Source organism: Theobroma cacao, chromosome 9 (assembly GCF_053813885.1).
Source record: "Theobroma cacao isolate CCN51 chromosome 9, ASM5381388v1, whole genome shotgun sequence".
NCBI classification, from domain to species: domain Eukaryota; kingdom Viridiplantae; phylum Streptophyta; class Magnoliopsida; order Malvales; family Malvaceae; genus Theobroma; species Theobroma cacao.
In genome coordinates this window covers 16645183-16663239 of record NC_142647.1, presented here as the reverse complement: position 1 = coordinate 16663239, position 18057 = coordinate 16645183, and the positions used below count along the sequence as shown (strand labels likewise).

Below are 18057 nucleotides of genomic sequence, written 5' to 3'. Positions count from 1 at the left end.
TTTTGAAAAATTTCTCATAAGTAAAAAGTAAAAATAATTTCTTAAAAAAATTATGAAACATCAAAAAATAGATATAACTTAAATTTGGAAGGTGAGAGAAATGGCAAGCTAACTATCCAAAGCTGATCTAAAGTTTATTGATTAGATTTGGCTTTGGAAAGAGAGAGAGAGAAAAAAAGTAGAGTTTCTTTAATAAAGCATTATTTTTTATTTTGTAATGTTTCAAATTTTTTTACAAAATTAAATATTATTTTTGGTTTTTTAATTTTTTACAATCTTTTAAAATTAAAAAATTATTTCTTTTTTTATTTTTTTTGAAATTTTAAAAAATAAAAAGCTATTTTGGTTTCTTTAACTTTTTGAAAAGTATTTTTGTTTTTTATTTTTATAATTTTTTGAAAAATAAAAATTATTTTTACTTTTTAAAATTTAAAAAATTAAAAACTATTTATGTTACTTGTTATTCAATTTTTTAAAAAATAATTATCTTCGATAACACATGTTTACATAAGGATCATGAATGTTGATATATTTAATAAAATAGGTAAATACCCTCATTCTCCTAACTTTTAGCCATAATTTCACATAGATCTATTAGTTTTCGAAATAGATAATAAGACTCAAAAGTGCAAACACCATTAATAGAAAATATGAAAGAACTAAAATACCTTTTCTTCTTTCTCCTTTTTTTTTTCACAAACAATGTGGTTAGTCGATGGCACTCCCATTGGCCGACCGACCACCCCACGACAAGTGCTCCCTAAGGGAGGGTAGCACCAGATCGGTGCTCCCACCCCTTTTTTAGAGAGAATTTGTTTTTTGTAAGAGAGAAAATTTAATATTATAATTTATTTAAGGGTAATTTTTAAAATTAATGAAAAATAAAATTATTTTGTTAGTATTAACATGTCATCAAATTAATGACAATATTAAAAATTGATTAACGATTAAACTTATATGTCTAACAAAAGATATTTTTTTGAGATGAATTGTCTATTTTAAAAACTAATACATCCACCTAAAATTATGAATAAAGTTAAGGGTCCGTTTGGTAATCGAAAAATGACTTGTTGGAGAAAAATTTTTTCTGTGTAAAATATTTTACAAGAAAATTTAATGTTTTCTGTTGTTTAGATAAACTGTTGAAAATATTTTCTGTTATTTGGATCATTTTATGAAAAATAGTTTCCATCATGGTGGAGTTATTTAGATATTAAAATAATAAATAGGAGTTGAGTACAAAACAATATTGATTTTTAATTTTTACTAATTTGGGATCAAAATTAAAAATGAAAATGAAAATGGATAAAATCAATAAGAAAATTTTCCAAAGCATTTAACAACAAATTTGTAATGAAAATAAACCTAATTTTCAAAAAATTTTCCACCTTATCACTTTTTTATCATAACTATAAATATATAAATATTCATCAATTGTATAAGATATCCAAAATTTATAATTATAAATATGTATTCATTAAATAACAATTATTGAAATATTTTTTGTTATAATTATGAGTAAGATTTATTACATTTATAAATAAAAAATTTAATTGCATTGAATGGTTTCTTTAAAATAATATATTTTTTAATTTTAATAGTATTGTATAATTTAAATATTAATATTTTTTATTTTTTAATATTTTAAGTTAAATATTAATATTCATCAAATTTATACCCATAAACCTAGTATAAAAATATTTTTGTTGTTCTCTAAAAAATGTCTTGCTCTTTTTATATCACGACCCGGAACTCTCATCGGGCCCATGACAACTGTCGCGACGTCCCGATAGGCACTTATTACTCCGAATGCCAATCGGAACCCGTAAGGCTTAACATCAGCTTCCGCATCTCTCCGGTGAGCGACAGTTATTAAATATCGTATTTCAAGAAATCATAAGTCGTTTCCAAATCAAAATAATAAAATATTATTTTCTGACTCATAGGGGCATTTTCGTTATTTTTTTTCAAAAATACAAAAACCCGCCAAAAACATGGTGTAAAAGCTAAATATGTTCATACATACTTTAAACCAGATAACTGAAGTATAAAATTACTTTTACAGTGACACGTGGGTCCTCAACTGATCAAAATGCATCGGAAGCTGAAAACCTACAACTTTTGCTGATTCAAGTTCAAATGAAGGTCCTTGTCAAAGTCAGCTAACTATGGAATTTTCTGAGCTTGAAATGTGAGGAAAGGAGGGTGGTGAGATTATAAAATCCCAGTGAGTAAACAGACACCATCTAAACTATCTAAAGATGAGTAAATGGAGACGAATTAAAATATTCTTTTCCAATATATGTTTCATAACATGAATATTCAATTTACTCAATTAATCAACATGGCTTATATATCTCACAAAACTTGGCTCCTACCAAAATCATTCTCGCGGGTACCTTCGTCAAGGTATCCCACTAAGATCGCCAAGGCTGTTAAATGTCCCATACCCATAAACATGTTTTTGCATCTGACACACAATCGTTCCTTGACGTTGGCTGAGTCTCACTCTCACGCGGTGGTCCACGTGAAATGCACTCAAATCTTTACCTTAGGAGATACTTCATCCAACATCTCCCCCCGGAGGTAAATATATAATTGGGTTACCGAGCCCCTCTTATAGGCAGTCCACGGAAACTCCCACCACTGCAGTGACTATGGATTATTTTATCTACCACTTGATTTATAAAATCCTTATTTACATGACATGACAATTTATCGCAATCTAACCTCTCAAGGCTGAATACATAGTATATATAATTTTGATACAAATACCGACTTTGCCATTCATGCTCACATATTGTTATAAGCCATATAATTTAAAACACAATTTATAACACAAGCAGATAGTCTCCAATTACTCTATTTTCAAAACCAATATTCAATTTTTTAGAAAATTTATAAAATCATTTTATAAAATCACAATTTTTCCTAAAACGTAGCAATTTACCATTTAAACCCATTTTCTATAAAATTACACAATTGTATAAAATTACTCTAGATAATTAAGACGATAATAAGTTTACTCACAGTTCTAGGAGTCGATGTACTCCTAATCCAAGTCTTCAAGCACAATCTCTGTACTTTTACCAATGTAATTTACTCACCACCTATCCACAATGTACAATACATAATTCACCACATTAATGCTTGACCATTATAAAATCAATTCAGGCTCGGTGTATATGCATGATATGATATGCAACTTATCCGACTACAGGTTAAATGCGGTGCTGACCTAATTCGGCCTATCACCCGATTAAATGACAATTGTGTCCGATTTGGCTCCAAATTGCTCCATTTCATTTCTAATACCTCAATTCACCAAACATTATTTAAATAACACCAATTTCAGCATCAAAACCTTCCCATTTCTTCATGGAAAAATTCAGCCATTACAGTGCACTAACACCGTGATTTTTCCTACTTAATTTTCTCACCATTATTCATCATTTTCTATGCCATTTCTCTTGAAATAATAACAATCCATTACCCACACACATCAAAGAAGATTCGGCCATGAAGATTCATGGGGAAAATGGATTCCTTTCTTGTTGTTTTGCTTCTAAATATGCTAAACTAACTAAAAACACTAATATATCTTAAAATCAATTCAATCCAACATCTTTCTCTCTCCATACCCATTTTGACCAGCCATGAATTCATCATGAAAACATGTAATTTAACCATGGCAAATAAGGAGAAATGCATGGGAAAGGTAGATCACAAGTCAAAATCAAGAAATTTTACCTTTTGTCACTTGTTTCCTTGAATTTCCCACACTTTTTTCTTGAAATTCTTCACCTAGGGTTTGTTCTTCCTTTCTTTCCCTCTCTTCCTTTCTTGGCTGAATATTTGGAGAGATAATGGGCTGATTTATGCTGATTTTTAAGTTAAATTATAAAATATCCTAAGCTTGACACATGGCATGTTTCCATTGGTCCAAATTTTAAATATTTGATTTTTAATTTTTAAATTCTCTACCACACATTTCTCATGTTTATCCATTTTCATGATGAATAAAATCCCTTGGTCTAGACAAATGTCAGGGTGAAAATTTACTGATTTGCCCCCGAGGTGGTAAAATTACCATTTCGCCCCTATACTCCAAATTATACCGAAATTAAAATTTTTCACTTCTAAACCTCAAATCATACTCTAATAAGTCAAATGGGGCCAAAAAAAATCTTTTTTAAAATTTTCATTTTGTCTCCAAATAGCAAATGACCATTTTACCCCTAGATAGTGAAAATTTCGATTTGACGCCAAATTGATCATCGAACTCCAAATCACTATTTTAAATCATTCATGAACTGTGAAACTCTTAATTTCACTTTAAAATTCATATTTAAACTAGTTCGAGGCTTAATCGATTTAATGGTACCATTATGGGTAATATCGTCTTTTAACGATTTTTCAAACTTCCTAAATATGTAACCATTCTATTGAGAATGTAAATGACGTCGTAATTATTTTATAAAACAGGGTTTGACATTTTAAGGATGTAAGACATTTTTTGTAATTAATTTTATTGACTCGTAAAATATTTTATATCTAAAATTAATTTTTTATCTACTAAATAAGTATAAGTTTTGAAAATATTTTTCAAAAATTATTTTAGTGTAAAACAAAAGAAGCGTAAAGGTGACAATATTTTACCTACTAAAATATTGACCCTTGCTTGCCGTTGCCGGTCCATCTCCCCGTATAAAAAAAAAAATACAAATTCATACTGCTCACAATTGGAATGGGGGGAGGAAATGCACATTTTGCCCTCGTGCCGGTACAAGGACTTCTAGGTACTTATACCCGCTTATCAGTCTTGGTGACTTCTGCTTCACTTTCTTTGTTACTCTAATTTTTGTTATTGTCGAGATGGAAAGTGAAGGTCAAGGATGGTCTTCTGATAATCTTGCATATATGGAACTTGCAATTCAGCAGGTAATTACAATCCACCTTTTTCTCCCTTTCTATAATATAATTTCCACATTGCTACTATTGGAATTTAACCCCTCTCTCTCTCTCACGCACACACACACAATATTTTTCTCATCTTTCAGGCAAAACTTGCTTTGGAAAGCCTTGAAGTTCCTGTTGGGTAAGTTTTAATCTCATTCTTTTGGACGAAATTTGAGTTTGGGTTCTATTTGAGTACTAAAACTAAGTAAAATTATACTACCTTTTTTAAATATATCTTCCTAATGTTTGGAAACCAAAATTTATGGTTTGCTGCTCTGCAATAATCTTGTATTCTCCAGAATAATTAGAAATATTCTTTTCTTTTCTTTTTTTTGGGAATCTGGAAAGAGGTCCGGTGAACATTTGAGATGAATTGAGACCCAAGTTAAGCACATCTTTATATTCTTCTAAATTTTGAGCTGAACATAGGCCTAACTTCATGACATAAGCCTGGTTATAGCTTGTATAATTAACTTAGTTAGGAAGGCTCTAAAATAATTAAGTTGAGGAAGTGTACTCAATTTGGTGTTACCGTTGATGGTGTTTGGATGCAACCCACTTATGATGGTAGTCACGAAGAAATATATAAAGCTAAGGGAGAGCTCAAACATCCCAAAAAGTCTACAATGGTAGTTTTATAATTCATTCCGTAAGCCTGAAAACAGAACTCCATTATAACTCAGAAAGATACCTTTTAGCAAAAGAAAATGTGTGCCCCAATAGAAATGCAATTTTTTCCTTCAAGGTTATCTTGATTCAAGGGTTGAAATGACTATGGAAGCAAGTCATATGACTTTTTTAATAGGGTGCATTTTTACACAAAAGACGTAAGACTTGAATAACCTGGAGAATTGACCAATAAAAAAAATTATTTATAAACTTGTGACCGAAAGAAAACAGCATTGTTACACACACAATTTGCTGTCTCACCAACTAATCTGTAAATCAACATGATTGCCACGGTCCTGAAATTTTCATCGGCATGCACTGTGTCATAGCCTTATAGGTTAAGTTTTACCAAACCTAACAGATAATTATTTGTGAGGATTAAAGTGTAAGCAATAGTTGATGCCCATGTAAATTCAGTACCAAGTTTCAAGCCATGTAGCTAGCGTTTTATTCCTAGGATCAGATGGTTAAGCTGCTGTAAACTTCATCAATATCAGTTAACTTCAGTAGTTCCCCATCTTCTTTGTGTGTATATTTTAGTTTGAAAACTAAACTGCTTTTTTCGCTCAAGTCAAGGATGTACAAAATTCTCATTGTAAATTTCTTCACTAACTATGCTGTTTTTATATCAGCTGTGTATTCATCAAGGATGGGAAGGTCATTGCCTCTGGGAGAAATCGAACCAATGAGACGCGTAATGTAATTTATTCCCGTCTTTTTTTCCCCCCTTTTCTGACATGGTCATATTTTGTGTCTCCTTGATCTCTCCCGTATTATGTTGGCTGCACACTTCTCTATGAAGACATTTAGTTCATAAAATATGTAGCTTGTGTGATGTGTGTTTAAGAAACATTTATGCTTGTTTGTGTAAAATTTTGTTACAGCTTGGCTTTCATATGCTCATCATCCGGCTGTAACAGTACTCTGTTGTTTTTTTGCTAGCCACGTAACTTTTTGATTGGTTATAACTGGAAGTACATTTCAATGATGTTCATTTTTCCTGTGGACAATATGATCTAAAGGTGAACAAATCATTAACTATTACTTGAAATCAATTAGAGTTTGCATAAATTATTTACAGTTCTGAGCCAAGTCTTACTAAGGAAAATGACTTTTGACTCTGTTTATCTTCACTGCTTTTCCCTCCAACATGTGTACAGAGGTGATTGAGGGAGATGGAAAATGAAAAATGATCTATTCCTTTTTGGCCAAAAACTCTGCTAAATGTGTTGGGTTGCAGTTACATTAGCATCTTTAGTGTTTTCTTCTTTCTCCAGGGTGCTTATGTTGGTCCTAAAGTTATAACAATATCCTCAAATGGCGTTTGAAATTTGAAAATTGAAATAATACCAGTGAAATATCTTTCTTGTCTGTTTAACTTCCGTGGTCTGTATCAAGGACATTTTTGCTGTCTGCTGAGAGCAAAACTGAAAATTTATTTGTTCTTTTTTGGTTCTAAGCTCCAAAAAGCAAGATAAATGTGCCTTTTCTACCCTTCTTCCCCCTTTTTAATTGCTAACTGAATTTTAATCCCATCTTTTCCACAATCATTTTACTATGATTACTAGGTCCATGTTTTTGTTTAGCTTTATGGGTTTCCTCCTAGAGGGAAAAAAATTATATGAATCCCCCCACCCCAAAATTGTGGGGCAGTTGGTTCATAAAATGTAGTGCTTTTGCACAATTTTAGGAACCGGCTGCAGGGTTCTTTGATCACTAATGTTCTCATAGTTTTGGTCATGTCTAGGCTTCAGCTATAATTTAACATTATGTCAGTGGACTATTATTTCAAACTTACTTCATCTTTGTCAGCAGCTCATGGAAATTATATGGGTTTCTTCATTCTTTTTTGGTGCAGGCAACAAGACATGCAGAAATGGAAGCCATAGACATTCTACTGGAGAAATGGCAGAGAGATGGACTTTCAAAATCAGATGTTGCTGAAACGTTTTCAAAATGCATTTTGTATGTTACATGTGAACCATGCATAATGTGTGCTGCAGCTTTGTCAATTCTTGGTATCCTTCCTTTCTAATTATAATACTTGAATTACGGAATCTATTATTATGAATACTTTTTATTACTTTTTTCATTAGCCTGATCCTTGACAGAGTATATCCCATCTTAGGTATAAAGGAAGTATATTATGGTTGTGCAAATGAGAAATTTGGAGGGTGTGGGTCCATTTTATCCTTGCACTCAAGTGCTTTGAGCCACCTATCAGGTTTGTTTTGGAACTCATTCTTGCATGCAAGTTTTTACTTAAGGGTTTTTTTTTTCATCACTACTGTTTTTCTTTGTCCTCATTAAATTGAGTTTGAACTTCTTATTTCATTATTCTGTGAATTTGTGATAAATAGATATTCTATTGCTTGTGAATGCAGTTAGAAGTATGGAAAATGGTAAGTAGACAAAAGTACCAATAATGAAATAAGTAATTGCAGCTATTCATTATAATTGAAATAAGCTAGCTAACCACCATACATATAATTGAGTGGAGCAGAAGCCTTGTGCTATCTGCATATGTTGTATTTATACCAAACAAGTGAACTAAAAACCATTTACTTTTTTACTCTTCTTTATTTTATATATAGTGGCATTATGCAGTTCACTAACCATTTTCTTTTGTAGTTTTTATGATGAGACCATATAAATAACAAATGCATTTACTATTTTCATTTTCAGAAAATACAGTTTTTATTTCCATTTGCTAAATGCATTTTAAGAAATTAGAAAGTAGGAATTAGGGTCTAGGGTTTAGGCTTCAACTTCTCTGCTGTAAAAAACTTGTGTTTTCCATGTTTTCTTCAGCCTTTGCATCATTAATCCCTTGTAGTGTACGGCATTTTAGCTTCCTCTAACCTCACTGTGTCTGTTGTTGTCTACACACTTTTTGCATAATGTTGGTGAAGAATAAAGGACAACATTTTCCCTTCCCTGTATATCTTAAATGCTGCTGCAGAAGTTTTTGCCTTGATGACAGTCATATTCACAACAAATGAGAATTTAGAACCGTTTTCTAATTGTTCAACTGATTCCATGTAAATTCATCAGTTAAGTTTGTAACAACTTTTTGATTGTGAAAAGTTGCTGTCTTAATCTGATGGAGGGTTAATTACTGTCCCTTGCGTATTGCCTGCTCTTTCTTGGTTATCTGCTTATATTGTCTCTTCATTATACTTCGATTTTACAGTTTTTTCTCTAATGTGGGAAAAGGGAACTCATTAATGCTGAAAATTTTTTCTTTCTATATTCATCCTATTCGATTTATTGGTAAATTTTGCAATTCAATTGAATGTCTTTTCTTCTGTTTTTCTTTTTCTTTTAGTGCAGAAGTTCCGCAAAGAAAAGGTTTCAAATGTACAGGAGGATTGCTGGCCTCAGAAGCAGTCTCTCTTTTCAGAAGTTTCTATGAACAGGGGAATCCTAATGGTATGTAATTTCATCATGATTTAAGTCTGCATCACTGCATTAGGGAAATTGCATATTCTTGTCTATTGAGGCAAAGGGTATGAAAGAAAGATATAAACAAAATACATTCAGAATTGCTTTTGATAGCAATAAATTTCTACCCTCGTGTCATTCCAAACAAACAAACATGGCAGCATTGCCCTGAATTTTAACTTCGCCATGAAAGTGAAGCAGTTATCTAGGAATTAGAGATTTGATCCGAACTTGGACACCATTGTAGCATATTGCTTTAATTCGTATCCAAGTGATATACTACTCCTGAATCTGTATGTAAATGCCAGGCAGGTGAAAATGTGTCGAAGTTGGGTGTTTTTGCTCAAAAATTATGTCAAATATTCTGAAAGGGATCGTGTTGGTCAAATCATACATATAAGAATTTAGAGTTAATGCACTCATAAGTGTGTAATGAAAAGGCAAGATTACAGTATAACTATGCAATGAATTTCTCTGAAGCTGTGAAATGTGATTGATCTCAGCTTCAGTTAGGAAGGCATAATACCCACTCACCTTTAGCTGATGGATTCTCATTTCCTTGCATTTGTTTATATATAAATATGTCTGTTATGATAGCATAACAAGAATTCGGACTGTTTTAGCATTTTGTTTTAGTTTGTCTTTGGCAATCTTATAATTCATCATTTTAATTTTGTTTATCTTTCAGCTCCAAAACCTCACAGGCCTCTGGTTCAAAAGGAAGTTGAGTGATATACTTAGATTTAGGTTGGTTATTGCCAATTTATTCATTTATTTTTATTTATTTCAGTCAATTTGATTTCAAATGGCTTTACAATCTGTTAGTTTCCTAAGCTAACGTCCTTCATTTCAAATTTCTTTTGTAAGGATTTAGGTCTCATAACATGATTTGTAGCTGACCAAATGTTGAAGGGGAAAGCAAATAACGACTCATGAAATTGACTTAAAGAGAATTCGATGAAGGCATTTCAAGCATGCGGATTGAATGCATATTTTTTTCGTTTATGGGATTTAGATTCTTTAGGCTCCTGGATATAGTCACTTTCTGAAGAGTTTGAGTGATCAATCAATTTATTTCATTGTCTGTTTTTTAAGCTACGCACAAGTACAAAATTGCTTAGCAATGACTTCAAATGAAGTCTCCTTCCATTGTGTAGGGTTGGCCATGAAGATCATGTTATGTTTTTCTAAGTCTATTCAAGATCATATATCCTCTGAAACTTGTTCTTTTTATGTAGCTTTCGGTCTCATAAAACATTATGATGTCAAGGGGCACAAGATTCATGTTCCCTTCTCTATTTTCTATCATGCTCCTATTGCTTAAGTTGAGACAGGCTGATGGCTTTACCCAATAGCTCAACATGCTGTTGATCCAAGATATCATCCTGCTCATGATGATTACAGCCCAATATTGGTTTCCGAATATTTGCACATCTTTACCTTAATGAGATGTTGTCAATTCCAATGTCCGAGACATACATACGAACCCAAAGATGTCAATTTCAACTAGATATCCTCCTTGACAATGCACTTGTATTCATTCCTACTGCTACTGCTCTACTGTATTCATTGTGTTTTCCTTAATCCATTTTCCTTCTGAGTATCAATTTCTCGAAAAAAACATAGAGCATGCATTGAAATCTGGCCATACATGACTAATGTGACAGATACCCTGGGCCAGCTCGTGAACGCATCAGGTATTTGGTAAGCTGCTATACCTTGGCTAAATCCGATTGAAATGCAGTGAAAACTTCATATCACTAACGCTGTAGAGAAACTTAAGAACAAAGCCAAACATCTTTATCAACTGTTCATACTTTCTTTCTTTCTTTCTTTCTTTCTTTTTCTTTTTGGGTCAGCACCAACTGTTCCATATACTTAACATAGCAACTGAGATCCACTCAATCGCCTACAGGCATATTGGAAATATTAAGTAAAATGATTCCCATTGCAACTTGAGGTCTGGTCAAATGGGCATTTGACAGAAACAACCACCAGCACCGTTGAAAGTGCTGTAATGGTCACAAAAGGTTGCACAAAATCAAACCTTCTGCTTTACCTCTGCAATGGGAATATAAATAACAGATTCTTCCTGTAACCGGTTTTTATTCAACTTCCTAGCTTTGCTAGTTTCTAATCTTAATAATGTTTGCCTCATATTCTCGAGCCTCACCTTAACCCTACAAAGCCTTTCCATCTCTAACTCGAATTGTTGTAATCCACCCCCAACAGTAATGTTCACCCTCTTCTTCTCCCTCTTCTTTTTCCCTTTCAAAAGCTTCTTCAAGATCACATCATCGCTCAACTCTTTTCTGACCTGAAAGACAAAATGTTAACACATGTCAAAGCATAAAACATGTAACTTCAAGTCAGTGCTCAGATATATGTGTGTGTTCTATCTTGGGAATTTTATATCATCAGCACTCCATTAAGCTTAGGTTTCAAATGAGCCCAAAATCTTGCTGTAAAATGAAATACATAAAGTAGTTCTTTATATATATAATTGTTAAATCCAAAGTTGGAACTCCATTTGGCCAGGCAATGTCTGATCAATTTCATTCTAGACTAGATTATATTAGCAGCGTGTGAACCTAATTCAATGAAACACAAGGAAACCTGCATAGACTCAAAAAACATCCAATCATTATGTTACAATATTATGAAGAATCTTATATACCTCTTAGGTTAATGCAGCAGAAGTCGACCTTTATTGAAGTGAAAAGTCAACTACCTGAAAGTCCAAGCAACGAAAACTATACCCCAAATCCAAAGCCCAAACAACCACAGTGCAAAATAGAACCTAAAGTGACTTTAAAGCTGAAACTTGATCTGAGTATACTTCAGTTATTTAAAAAAGTTGGCTTACTTAGCAGAAGAACTATACCCTCTATTTGGGAATTAGAAGGGGAAGGGGGGGAGAAGATGAAGGAGAGGGTACAATTCCTCTCAGGGGAAGGAGAGAAAGGGGCATGTTCAAAATTTTGTTTAGTTAAATGGTGACAAGCTGTAGGAAATAATAACTGCCATTTTTAAGTCAAGAAGAAATGTTAAAATAAGGGCAATTCTGTCAGCATGATATAATTTGTTTAATGAGGAATCTTTCCCCTCCAAATTCTCTCAATTTGGAGGGTTTAAAAGAAATTAGGGTTCAGAAAATTTTCAGAGAAATACATAACCTCCTATTAAAATGTTTCCAAACAAAGTACGGGGTATAACCCTCCCAGACAGAAATGACAATTGGTATTTCTTTTAATGGCAATCTCAAAATCAGGCATTAATGAAAATCTAATTTTTAAGACACTTGTCTTGCCTCAAAAGGCAGATTGTAACATTCTTTTTGTTGAAACCATCTAGAAAATAATCTTGAATAAGAATTCTTGCTCTAATGGCCATTAAAAGTTAATGCTTTCTTTAGGTTCCTTCCAATTCTTTAATCACTATGATGAATCAAGTGAAGAGAACACAAGATTAGTGGAAAGGGATTCCAAGTTACACCCAGAATTTTAGCTAAATTACCTTGTTGCTGTTTGCAGGTGAAACAAGTGAAAGTCCATTTTGTGCACTTCTCCTTAAAGAACTGTGTAATGACTTTGAGTTTGGACTCTTTCTCACTTTCTTTTTCAATCTCTTTGGTGTATGTAATAAAGTTTTTTTCGATGTATCTTCCAATTGCGGGATATTAGGATCTTTCCTCTTTGAAGCTTCCAGTTCAGATTCCTTGGAGACTCCAGGAGAAGAACTCTGAAGGTGGTCTGCTCTCTCTACCTGATTCACATGAGAATCTGTGAAAAAACCTTTCAATTTTCTCAAAAATAGATGAAGTTTTTTAAAATTAAATCTCAAGACTTTCTATAAATCTCAATAACTCCTGCCGACCAGCCACAACAAAAAGACTCAGGCAACAATTAGCAATGAAAAGTTCTTCTAGCTTTAACCAGTTCCAAAATAAAAGCTATTACCTAGTAGTAAGAATTAGCAATTAATAGCTTCTAGGAGAAACAGCAGTTGATAGCATCTAAGAAACCAGCCTAGGTTTGAACAGCCCCAAAGAAGTACCGATGTATTTTTTAGAGGCATCTAAAGGTTCACCATCAATCAAAAACTTGCTATACTTGACACAAGAGAGGAGTTGGTAGAAGTCCAAATATATTATAAGATTTAAAACCAAAAAGTAACTCCAAATATAAAAGATGCATGGAAGAAATGTACAGAAAAGCAGGAAAAAATTGTATAGAATAAATTAACGTAAGCAATTATGGCAGCGTGCATGCAGTGCAAACAAACCTTTCTGCTTTTCAGTGCCAAGTACCGGGCATTCTTGAACCATTTATTTACCTGGAACATGAAACTCAAGGATGAGAACTAGAAGGTGCAAGAAAAGGAAAGCCAACAACTCAGAATTGTAAACTCTGTGGACGATATAATAATATTCCTCTAGTTCTTTAAGACCTCGGTCCAACATACATTGAATTCTCTTTTGCTGTTTTGCTCTTGCTACCAAATGCACATGCAACAATGATTATTCCATTCTCTTGGCGATAACTGTGATACTAGCCAAGATCGATTAGATGCTACTAGATACCATAGATGCATGACATACCCTCTATTATATTAATTTCAAGTTACACACCAGGTAATTTCCAGGAAAGAATGCTTTCAGTGGGATGAATTAAGCATCATGATAAAGCAATTGTTATCCAATCCCTCCCTCCAGAATGAAAAGTATGGTCAGTTGGTCATTATAGTTTCCAGAGAAGTATTTGTAATTATGGGCACCAAAATGTATTATCAATTTTTAGACACCTTTCTTCGAAATAATATTTTGTAAAACTTAGTTTTTACCTTTTCGGGCTCAAGACCCAATTCCTTTGAAAGATTCTCCTTGATTACTCTAGAAGGAAGTTCATTCTCAGCAAACACCTGCCGGAGTTTCTGGAAGGGCACAGAAGAAGGAAGTGCAGAAAATAAGCATGATGAAAAATACATTTCTTCTTAATATTAAGAGAGAGTGCAGAAAACAGTTTGGGAAAGGAGAGAAGGACGCTCCAATCATATGCGTTTTTGGCAGAATTCAAGTATTTCCTACCTCGACTGCAGTGGGAGGAATTCTGAAAATAGGTCGCCTGCTCTTCGGATCCGAAGGTAGTTGTCCTCTCATTTCTGTGGTTTCAACATTTGGATATTTTGTCTCACTTTCATATAAAGTCATAAGTGTGCTGGCAGCATCTGACTCTTTTTCTCTACGCTTTCTTTTACCAGGACCCCAATCTTCATCTTCACTGACTTGCTCATATGAGGGAGCATCCTTTCCAAACATTTCCTGTTCAGAAAGGAGAAACACACAGTATGACAAAACTTTTAAGTAGTCTGCAACAACAACATGCACAACTCTACATTATTGTTTCCCCTGATATAGAATTTTAAGAGTTAAACATTATGTTTCTTAAGCAACACTATTGAGGCAAATCATGAGTAAGTATGCATCAACCATCTAATGTTTGCCAATGTTATGTACAGCCACACATTCTAAATTCCAGGAACAAAGCAATGACACATCACAAAAGCTTTCTTCTCTGCAGACATTACCAAATTTAACTCCTACCCAACCCAATTCTGCAACTCCCAAACATGTCTTTTCCTTTCTTTTATTTCCCTGTTATGTGTTCCTACCCATTTCTTCCCTTGTTGAGGGTTCACTTAGTAGATTCAGTAAATCACTTAAATTTCCACCCTCAACATGCATTAACATCAACTTATTTTTGCCTTAAATAAAAGCTGATAATGGGCAACTAAATAGTTCAAATATTCCGGAAATTGCTCTGACACCTATTCACACGGTGATTAGTTAAATGGTTGCCACTCACATCATATAGCTTCTTGTAATCAACTGCTCTTCGCCTCCTACGGCCAGAAATAATTTCCCCATCACTGGTTTCATAAGAATCTGCACCACTGTCAACTGAATGGTTTTCTCGCCTTCCAGATCCTGAAAAATCTTCACCATCCACAGACCAACTCAAGCTGGTTGAACTGTCTGTATCATCTGTATCATCACCATCAAGGGCTGCCCCACTGATGCCGCAGCTGTTTTCCCTCCTCTCTGGATCATAGTCATCATCTTCAGAATCATCTGAAGGCCATTCCTCCTCAGGATTTAATGATGCAATCACACCATCAGGGAAAGCAGCTTCATCTTTAAAAATATCCTAACCCATGAAGAACGGCATTGTTAATTTGATTAATAGAGCAGTTAAACCCAATTCAACTACAAAGGGCAGTAGGATGGATGATAAAGATTGCAATAGTAACCTGCCAATGGCTGTCAACAGAGAAGTGGGTTCCAATATGTGCATTCATTGCTTCTATAATTTCCATCTTACAGTCACAAAATTTGCAAAACCAGCCCTGTTCTCCCGGAGGTACTGCACATTAATAATTGAATGTGTCTTATTCTGAGGCCATTTGATTTATAATTCAGATCAACTTATTCATAATATTTACACAAGTTGAACTTACTATTTTCAGTGTCCAGTGGAGGATCCAGGCACTTTTGGTGGAAGGCACAGTTGCATGTTCCATCACAAAGTACTATATCATTATCTGGAAAAGCTTCGTGCAACTTGCACTTTGCACAAAATATCTAAAAAAAAAAAAAATACAGGATAACAGAAGAATGAATATCCAAATCATGGCTTCAATAATATCAAACAAATCAAGATTTATAGTTTGGAATAAACAGGTATTTAAGTTTACATGTTCATGATAAACAGATCCATCTGGGGCAATAACAGAGCCTTCAATGCTTCCTACTGAACTAAGTGAATCCAACTGGCGAATTGCCTCACGTATCCCAAGTTTGCACTTCAATATTTGCTTCTTGGCTCTTTGCAGTTCTTTTTCTGGCTTAATCTTCTCTCGACTGTGATAAAACAAGATAAGCAAAGTAAAAAGGCTAATAGCAAAAAGAAGGTTGGGGCCAATCCAACTATAACTAATTGATTTCCAGTTGAATGCTTTAACATGGTAGAGTTCAAAATTTTTTACTATGACATTTTCACTAGTACATGTGATAGCCTGTCTTCCCTAGTTGTTCTATTAGGCTTACTAGAGCAAATGTTAAGTTGTGTTATATCTTACATTAGTTTGATTAGGCTTTAGTTGTGTTATATTTAGATATAGTCTGTGAGAAAAAAGGTTCTATACCTTTGACCTTTCCAACCTTCCCCAGAGTAAGCATCAATGAGATTCTGTTCCAGCTTCATTTTAATCAGAAGGTACCTTGTTCTTCTCTGCAACCGTGATGCTTCATCCAGCTCAACCTTATCCTTTTGCCTCTTCTTTTTCTTCTTGGTTAGATTTTTAATTCTAACATCTTCATTAGCCTTTTTACTGTTCTCCTCGGAACTACCAGATGCCGCATTTTTACCTTGGAGCTTGCATGAATCCAACTTCTTAGAAGACCCTTTCTTGTTTGCTTTGTGCAGGTTTGTCTTAGTACCTACCTTTTTGCTGGAAGAGACATCATTCCCCGTCCCCTTGCTAATAGAGGCATTAACTTTCGTCTTCAAAAGGGCTGAACCAACTTTCTTTACATGATATTTTGGTTTACGTACTCTGCCATGGGATATTTTACTTCGTTTTTTGAATTGTAATGTTGCAATTAGCTTAGACCCAGCTTCTTTCTTAGAAGAAGAGGACTTGGCAGATTCATGATCGACTACTTTCTTACCAGTACCACGCATACTGATCTCTGCTGTATCAAAACTGAAAAATTTCGAGCACTGCTAATGAGTAATTATTTCTATATCACACCAAAAATAGATACAATCATACATTACAGCATAACTCCATCATGTCTATTTCTTTAACTGAGGGAACTCAAAAAAACAGAAGATTATCACACCTTTTTCAATTGATCTTTTCACAGTTTGCAGTTTTACACTATCAATCTACTCGAAGAAATGTGTCATCAAATTGTATCTTATAATCAACAATTTTTTAGATTTGAGTCTGAAAGCAAAGCAGAAGATCAAGAAAACGAATTTCTTGGTGGGAAGCAAATAAAAAAAAAAACACAGAACAAGAGGAAAAAACAGGCATGATCACCCGCAAGAAGAAGAAGGAAGAAAACCCCATTGGACAACTGACCTGAAAGATGTTGCAACTGTTCTCTGCTCTGCATATAAAGGCAAAGGGGGCATAAAAATTTTAATGAGATTGATTTCGATATATGTATATATATATATATAAGAATAAAAAAAGAAAAAAAGAAAGAAAGTTCGGGATTCAGTTGCCCATCATGAGCTGAAACTGGATTCTTCCCCCAAAGCGCTACCCCAACGGTTGCCTCTGTTTAGAGTTATGAGAGTAGAAGTCCAGTCTTCTTAGTTCTTCCCCTCACCCCCAACCCCACTCCCTCTCCTCGCCTTTCCTTTCCTATGTCTTGTTTTCCACTTCCACTTGCATCTTTCTCTTTTTCTTTTCTACTTTTTCCTTATATTAAAATTGCACCTGCGCTCATTTCATTCGAAAATATAAATAAATAAATAAAACTACCTAATTAATTTACCATTATTCATCTTCAACAATGGTAGGAGGAAACAACAGGTTGTTGCACTGCTACTTTTTCATCAGGGAAGCTTCAACTTTTTATTCAAGACCTCACATGTGAAATTTTTACATTTTTTACTTTAAAAATATTTATATTTGAGTATTTATCTCAATAATAGGTACATATTTTTTAAACATTTAAAACCTTCGGATTCCCCTTTTCAATTAAAAAAATATACATATTTCATACGTCTTTAAAATAAAGTTTTTTTTTTTCATTTTGAGCATCTATCCTTTTTTTTTGTATTTTTAAATTAATTTTTTACTTTTTTTACTTTTCATATTAAAAGCATTGTACATCATTATTACAAAAAAAATAAATTAAATTTATCCATGATATATATATATATATAGATACAAGTACATACATTGGCA

General features: G+C 33.5%; 2 protein-coding genes and 1 long non-coding RNA gene across 5 annotated transcripts; 1 reads left to right on the top strand and 2 right to left on the bottom strand.

The window, feature by feature from the left end:
* Nucleotides 1-2354: 2354 nt before the first annotated feature.
* LOC148760787 (uncharacterized) lies at nucleotides 2355-3853 on the bottom strand. Its single transcript, XR_016028173.1, has 3 exons — nucleotides 3751-3853; nucleotides 3031-3110; nucleotides 2355-2646 (listed from the first exon to the last, which is right to left on the bottom strand). It is a non-coding gene; the product is annotated as an uncharacterized LOC148760787 (long non-coding RNA).
* Nucleotides 3854-4785: 932 nt separating this feature from the next.
* EMB2191 (Cytidine/deoxycytidylate deaminase family protein) lies at nucleotides 4786-10292 on the top strand. 2 transcript variants are annotated; one of them, XM_018127956.2, is made up of 8 exons: nucleotides 4786-4941; nucleotides 5061-5098; nucleotides 6261-6327; nucleotides 7487-7646; nucleotides 7757-7852; nucleotides 8962-9060; nucleotides 9761-9819; nucleotides 9940-10292. In XM_018127956.2, exons 1-7 carry the CDS (start codon nucleotides 4876-4878, stop codon nucleotides 9802-9804), a joined length of 570 nt encoding a protein of 189 aa, XP_017983445.1. In that variant the 5' UTR covers nucleotides 4786-4875; the 3' UTR covers nucleotides 9805-9819; nucleotides 9940-10292. The 2 variants fall into 2 exon arrangements, with proteins under 2 accessions (XP_017983445.1, XP_007014419.1); XM_007014357.3 differs by having other exon boundaries at nucleotides 8957-9060.
* A 577-nt stretch (nucleotides 10293-10869) lies between these two features.
* PRHA (pathogenesis related homeodomain protein A) lies at nucleotides 10870-17735 on the bottom strand. 2 transcript variants are annotated; one of them, XM_018127955.2, is made up of 12 exons: nucleotides 17642-17735; nucleotides 17221-17248; nucleotides 16276-16836; nucleotides 15826-15991; nucleotides 15589-15712; nucleotides 15382-15494; nucleotides 14937-15278; nucleotides 14159-14392; nucleotides 13915-14004; nucleotides 13357-13407; nucleotides 12589-12837; nucleotides 10870-11389 (listed from the first exon to the last, which is right to left on the bottom strand). In XM_018127955.2, exons 1-12 carry the CDS (start codon nucleotides 17649-17651, stop codon nucleotides 11114-11116), a joined length of 2244 nt encoding a protein of 747 aa, XP_017983444.2. In that variant the 5' UTR covers nucleotides 17652-17735; the 3' UTR covers nucleotides 10870-11113. The 2 variants fall into 2 exon arrangements, with proteins under 2 accessions (XP_017983444.2, XP_088666100.1); XM_088809974.1 differs by lacking the exon at nucleotides 17642-17735 and having other exon boundaries at nucleotides 17221-17609.
* Nucleotides 17736-18057: the final 322 nt, after the last annotated feature.

Coding starts and splice junctions, on each gene's coding strand:
- EMB2191 (XM_007014357.3), top strand. CDS start 4,876: ATGGAAAGTGAAGGTCAAGGATGGTCTTCTGATAATCTTGCATATATG. Junction 5,099..6,260: donor AGCCTTGAAGTTCCTGTTGG/GTAAGTTTTAAT, acceptor TTTTTATATCAG/CTGTGTATTCATCAAGGATG. Junction 9,061..9,760: donor TGAACAGGGGAATCCTAATG/GTATGTAATTTC, acceptor TTTATCTTTCAG/CTCCAAAACCTCACAGGCCT.
- PRHA (XM_088809974.1), bottom strand. CDS start 17,273: ATGCCCCCTTTGCCTTTATATGCAGAGCAGAGAACAGTTGCAACATCT. Junction 15,992..16,275: donor GAAGGTTGGAAAGGTCAAAG/GTATAGAACCTT, acceptor GTTTTATCACAG/TCGAGAGAAGATTAAGCCAG. Junction 14,005..14,158: donor TTCCTCCCACTGCAGTCGAG/GTAGGAAATACT, acceptor GTGCCCTTCCAG/AAACTCCGGCAGGTGTTTGC.